Below are 6,074 nucleotides of genomic sequence, written 5' to 3'. Positions count from 1 at the left end.
AATTATATAACCCCAACAGTTGTATTTAATAGTTTGGGACCCGAAAAAATTTAGGAGATTCCAAGTTTAATCTATTACATCCGTGTATGATAATTTTGGATGTCTCGTGTACCAAAAAAAAAAAAATTTGTGGTTTTCGAATAACTCAAATGAGATATTAGGGTGCTAACTCGTCCCACACCATAAACTTAGTGTTTTATTAACATAATGATAAGGATTTATTAACATAGAATAGGTTGAAAAATTATCCTTAAAAAAAAAGCCTAATAAAAAAAGACTCAGATACAGCTTCTTTACCTAAAATAAAAAATAGTAATAATTAATACTTTATAAGCTGCATTAATTATAAATCAAAGAAGGAGAAAAACAAAACAAAATGGTGGAGGCGTGTTCATATTCATAATTGTGTGGCATTGGGTTAGTCTCTCTCAGCTCTCTCACAATTCACAAACGTTGGAAGAGAGAGAACAAAAAAAAAAAGAAAAGAAAAAAGAAATGGACAAGTGGTTTAGAAGCAGAGGAATAACGTTGTTACAATTTACAACATCGAGATCCGTGTAGTGAGTAGCTCACTGCGTTAGCTTGACGAAGAAGGTTCAATATTAAGGTTAGCATAGCAAAACCTTTTTGTGAATCTGTGCTTGCTGGCGAATCTGAATCTGAAACCAACAACAACAACAACAACAAACGACTACTAATGTTAACTACTACGACTTCTTTTTAGTCCACAGCGTGTTCGTGAAGAAATGTCGTTAAAGCTTGTACTATCAGAACCATTTTAATATAGTACTTCTCTCTCTTTCTCTCTCTTTCACTCACTCCATGTGATCTTCAGCTCCGAGTTTTTTCTCTCTCTCTTGAGCCTCGGATTCGGATTAAACTAGTTCTTCTCATGGACGGTTCGGTCTGGCATTCTTGTGAATTCGAGGTTTGAGCTCTCTCTCTCTCTCTCTCTCTCTCTATCTCTCTCTCTGTGTTTTTGTTGATTTAGTAATTGAAAGCTTTGGATTTATTAGATAGATGAAAATCTAGAATGAGGTTCTTTTTGAAGTAGTTAGATCTAATTGTATGTTTGAGTTCCATCATGCATTCAGGTTGTTTAGAAACTCAGTTTTGCTTTACATGTTTTCGGTTGTCTGTTGGCTTAGAAATAGATAATACTCTTTCCATTATGTTCCAGAATCAAAATGTTTCAACTAAAATTCTTAGTTTTCCATGAAAACAAGCTGTTTCGATTATATACTTTGTTTTACATTTCATAAGGAGTCTCGGACAATGAGCTTTTTAAGCAAATTAAGTGCATGTGAATTTGAAGCTAATTGCTGAGAGAAACGTAGTCTTTTGAACAGATCTGTTAGATCACAGAGTGAATGTTTGGTTGAGCTTGGTTTTGATAGGCATGGTTGTGTTCATCTCCATCTCCATCTTCATCTTCTTCTTTTTTAATTTTAATTTTATTTTTAGATTTTTTCTTTTTTTGGTTGGTATTCCATTGCTGGCTCCAGCTGGTGTTCATTTTTCTTACCTGAATTTTCTCAATTTTAGTCAACGGAAAAGGACAAAGGAACACTTAAATTGCTTACCTTCTATACAGTTTTTGTTTTTACTCCTAGGCAAAAACCATGTGCTCTAAAAGTAGAAGATAATCCTCTCATTCTCCATTTTTTTTTCTTTCCAATATGCCAATTAATAGATTCATTGAAGACCAAAAAAAAAAGTGGTCTATTTATCCACCGAATAATAAGCTATTGATTTCAAGAACATCCTTGTCAACTCAATTCTAAAAACTGGGTTGAACTTACTTTTGGGACCAAAAATAGTCTTGACTTCCTGTTCTGTTTTTGTCTAATTGACAATTGAAAAACTGTCTTACATTTCAATATTATTTTTAACTTTTTTGTCAAAGGTCTATATTTTGAGCACATTATTTCTTTTGTCCAGATTCCATTGCATGAAACTTCTTTACGCTTTGAAAGGAAAAATAAAAATAATAATAAAGCTGAAAAAGGAATTCTTTCAGCATTTTGCATTGGATTCTTTAATGCTTTTGTTTTCTCTTTGTTGAAAAAGAATTATGCTTGTGCTTTTACTTTTTTTTTGATGATTGTAGGTTTAGATAATATTGATTAATGTTTTCCTGTACTTTTAAGTCTTTGACTTTTAATCCAAGATAAAGGCATGGTATTGGTACCCGAGGCAACAATGTGGTCCTTTGTAGCAAAGCTTTCATCCAATGCTTCAGTGCACTGGACAAGAAATAAGAGTCACATATGGTCATTTTAGGACACATGTGGTGTTCGCGTCACTTAGTCACAAGCCAAACTTGGATCTTTCATTTTCAAATATGCATAAAAGGGAAACCTTACCTTGTCCTTTTCCTTTGGGCTCAATCAATTTATGAGAAGTCATGGAAAAAGAAATTGAAAACTTTGCAAGCATTTGGAAAGAATACTCTTCTGATGAAATAATTATTCTCACTATTTGTTTGTGTTTGAAGTACTTAGTGCTGAACATCTAATCGTTTTCTCTCATAACACTCAGATGGCCTTGTCATACCTTCCATGCTAGCACTGAATATTATCTGTCCTGAAGTTTTTAATTTTTTAATGCAGCTACTCCAAGTGGCTTCTTTTTTGTTTTTTACTGGATTCTTTTTGGCTTTAGAGCCGAGATGAAGACAAGTTGGAATTTTCGATTGAAATATACAGCAAATATTTCCAATGTTCTTCTTCTTCTTCAAAAATAAACAAATAATAATGGTTATATATTCTCCGGTAGAATATTTATTAGCTAATTATGACCTTTTTCAACCTTATATATATTTTCAACTTGTAGCCCTTATTTTACTCTCTCTTCTTTTTTTGTCCTTTTTTGTTCAAACAATTTTCTTATCTGCACAAAATTTAGCTTTTCTTATTATTTATTGGCCCAATCTTTTGAATCTTTGGTTTTATGGATATTGCTTGCTAAAAATGGATTTTCATAGTCATTCACTGTATTTTTTTAATTTTCACTAAATGCTTAGCATTATTGTTCCCTAGTGTTAAGAGGAGAAAATGATTCAAGAGCTATATTCTGAAAGCTTTCTTACTATGGCAGGGGATAAAGAATAATTGCTGAGATTTCAGAGTCATAATTAATCACTTCACTATGAAGCTGCAAATCGTTTTTGCTGCATTACCTTTCCTATTGCTCCTTTCTCTCCTTCCTCAACATTTAGCTGACCTTAATTCAGACAAACAAGCTCTACTTAGCTTTGCTTCTAACGTTCCTCATGGTCGGAAAGTCAACTGGAATCCTGCTACCCCTGTCTGCACTTGGGTTGGCATAAAGTGCACCCTGAATGGCTCCCGTGTGCTAGCTGTTCGGCTCCCTGGTGTTGGACTTGCTGGTCCAATTCCAGCCAACACCCTTGGAAAGTTGGATGCACTCACAATCCTAAGTCTTCGATCCAACCACCTCAATGGGAACATTCCAACTGACCTACTTTCCCTTCCTTCCCTCCGTTACTTATACCTTCAACACAATTTCTTTTCAGGTAGTATTCCTTCTTCTTTCCCTTCCCAGCTTATCTTCCTTGATCTCTCCTTCAACTCCTTCATAGGAAACATTCCAGCCACAGTTAACAATTTAACAAATCTCACTAGCCTGTATCTCCAGAACAACTCTCTCACTGGCTCAATCTCTTATCTCAACCTCCCAAGGCTTAAGAAATTGAATTTGAGCTTCAACCACCTAAATGGTTCAATACCCTCAGCCCTGCAGAAGTTCCCCCCATCCTCATTTGAAGGGAACCTTATGTTATGTGGGCTACCTCTTAACCAGTGTCTTTCAATTTCACCCGCACCTTCCCCTTCCTCCACTGTCTCAACTGCCCCTAGAGTTGGTTCCCAAAAGAAGTTAAGTACAGGAGCTATCATTGCAATTGCAATAGGGGGTTCTGTAGTTCTGATTCTTTTAGTTCTGGTGATAGTGATATGCTGTTTAAAGAAAAAAGATGGTGAAAACAGCAGTGGAACAAAGGGAAAGGGTGGAAGAAGTGAGAAGCCCAAGGAGGAATTTGGGAGTGGGGTGCAAGAGGCTGAGAAGAATAAGTTAGTTTTCTTTGAAGGCTGTTCTTATAATTTTGATCTTGAGGATTTATTGAGAGCGTCGGCTGAAGTTCTAGGAAAGGGGAGTTATGGGACATCTTATAAGGCCATTTTGGAGGAGGGAATAACAGTGGTAGTGAAGAGATTGAAAGAAGTGGCAGTGGGGAAAAGAGAGTTTGAACAACAAATGGAAAATGTGGGGAGGGTCGGTCCGCACCCAAATGTTGTTCCTCTTCGTGCTTATTACTATTCCAAGGATGAAAGACTCCTGGTTTATGACTACATAGCATCAGGCAGCTTTTCCGCATTATTGCATGGTATGTACTTTCCAATTATATTCTGCAACTTAATTCTGCTTTCCTGAATTATATATTTAACGAATGATAATCCTATGATTGCCTAACCTTCTTTACCATGTAACATTTTTAGACTCTTGAATATTAGAATCATACTAAAAGTAATTGCTTCCTTTTATTTAATGCTATTTGGCACCAATAATTGTTCAAACAGAAATCATACTGTTAATCTCATCTAACTTGAACATTGAAATTTTCAAGTGCTGGATCTTTTTTTCCTTCCCAATTAGTGATTCTTAGATGTTTTGAGCATCATACAATCACAGGGTTAAATATTACACACTGTTGTTATTCACTATTTTTTGCTAGAATAAGAAGATTATTCTCAGTTGTCACTTGTCACATTCGTTTATGATATGATTACAGGAAACAGAGAAAGCGGAAGAACTCCACTAGACTGGGAAACCAGAGTAAAGATTTGCCTTGGAACTGCAAGGGGCATTGCCCACATCCATTATGCAGGTGGTGGGAAATTTATCCATGGCAACATCAAGTCCTCCAACGTCTTCCTCACACAAGACCTCAGTGGCTGCGTATCAGATTTTGGTTTGAGTTCTCTGACGGTTTTGCCTACCGTCCCAACTAGGAGTGCAGGCTACAGAGCTCCTGAGGTGATCGAAAGTCGAAGATGTACTCAAAAATCTGATATATACAGTTTTGGTGTCCTCCTCCTTGAGATGCTGACAGGCAAATCACCAGTCCAATCATGGGGACAAGATGACGTGGTTGATCTTCCGAGGTGGGTGCAATCCGTTGTACGAGAGGAATGGACTTCTGAGGTATTTGATGTAGAACTAATAAGGTACCAAGATATTGAAGAAGAGTTGGTGCAAATGCTTCAAATGGCAATGGCCTGTGTTGCAAAGGTGCCAGACATGAGACCCACAATAGGAGAAGTTATAAGGATGATTGAGGATATCAGGCCATCTGATTCAGAGAATAGGCCATCGCCATCAGAGGGCAAGCCCAAGGGCTCAAATACTGAGACCCCATGATCGACCTCCCTTAGCCCCATCAATAATCTCTAGTTTCTACCCTAGAACTCCATAGGCTTTAGCTGCATAAACTCCCATATAAAAACCTTTTCTAACTCTATAATATGTGCAACTGCGTGATTCTTTTTAGGGCATTAGTTTAACAATTTAATTGTCTAGCATCCGTTTCTCAAAAAAAAAAAATTGTCTAGCATCACCCCACTCCCTCCTCTTTTGTGATTATTGTAATAATATTGCTTCATAAAGATAATAACTAGTTGACTATATATGAATGTTCATAAAATTGTTCTCTATATATATATGTGCTGATCCTCTGCCATTCACAAGATAGGTTGTCCTAAATTGTTTTGCCAAGAAAATCGATCACATAATGGCCTCTAAGACTTGAAATTTTAACAAAAGAGGCAAAAAAGTATCACAAAAAATCTTAGAAGTCAAGTTACTATTAATGGGTAAAAAAGTAATGACAATATTGTGCCTAAATTATAATTAATGACAGCTTGCCACCTAATATTTATTGTAAAATTATCAAGGATAAAACATTTCTTTGGAGCATATATATATTTTCTAGCATGTCCATATGTACAATATGAAATGTTTTGACTGAAGTGGACAGAATATACTGATGTGAA

The 6,074-nt window shown here is 36.0% G+C and overlaps 1 protein-coding gene across 1 annotated transcript; it reads left to right on the top strand.

Annotated features, from left to right (window-relative positions):
• Positions 1–400: 400 nt before the first annotated feature.
• On the top strand, positions 401–5,737 carry LOC126692586 (probable inactive receptor kinase At5g58300). The gene is made up of 3 exons (XM_050388249.1): positions 401–928; positions 3,100–4,408; positions 4,814–5,737. The coding sequence occupies exons 2-3, from the start codon at positions 3,151–3,153 to the stop codon at positions 5,440–5,442; spliced, it is 1,887 nt and encodes a 628-aa protein (XP_050244206.1). The 5' UTR covers positions 401–928; positions 3,100–3,150; the 3' UTR covers positions 5,443–5,737.
• The last annotated feature ends 337 nt before the right edge of the window (positions 5,738–6,074 follow it).

The sequence above is a fragment of the Quercus robur genome, chromosome 7 (genome assembly GCF_932294415.1).
Source record: "Quercus robur chromosome 7, dhQueRobu3.1, whole genome shotgun sequence".
Lineage (NCBI taxonomy): Eukaryota > Viridiplantae > Streptophyta > Magnoliopsida > Fagales > Fagaceae > Quercus > Quercus robur.
The sequence above is the reverse complement of the archived record's forward strand: the minus strand, read 5'-3'. Positions and strand labels throughout refer to the sequence as shown.

Excerpts from the sequence above, each read along its gene's own strand:
- LOC126692586 (XM_050388249.1), top strand. The coding sequence starts at position 3,151 with ATGAAGCTGCAAATCGTTTTTGCTGCATTACCTTTCCTATTGCTCCTT. Across the intron at positions 4,409-4,813 it reads CTTTTCCGCATTATTGCATG|GAAACAGAGAAAGCGGAAGA; the intron begins GTATGTACTTTC and ends ATATGATTACAG.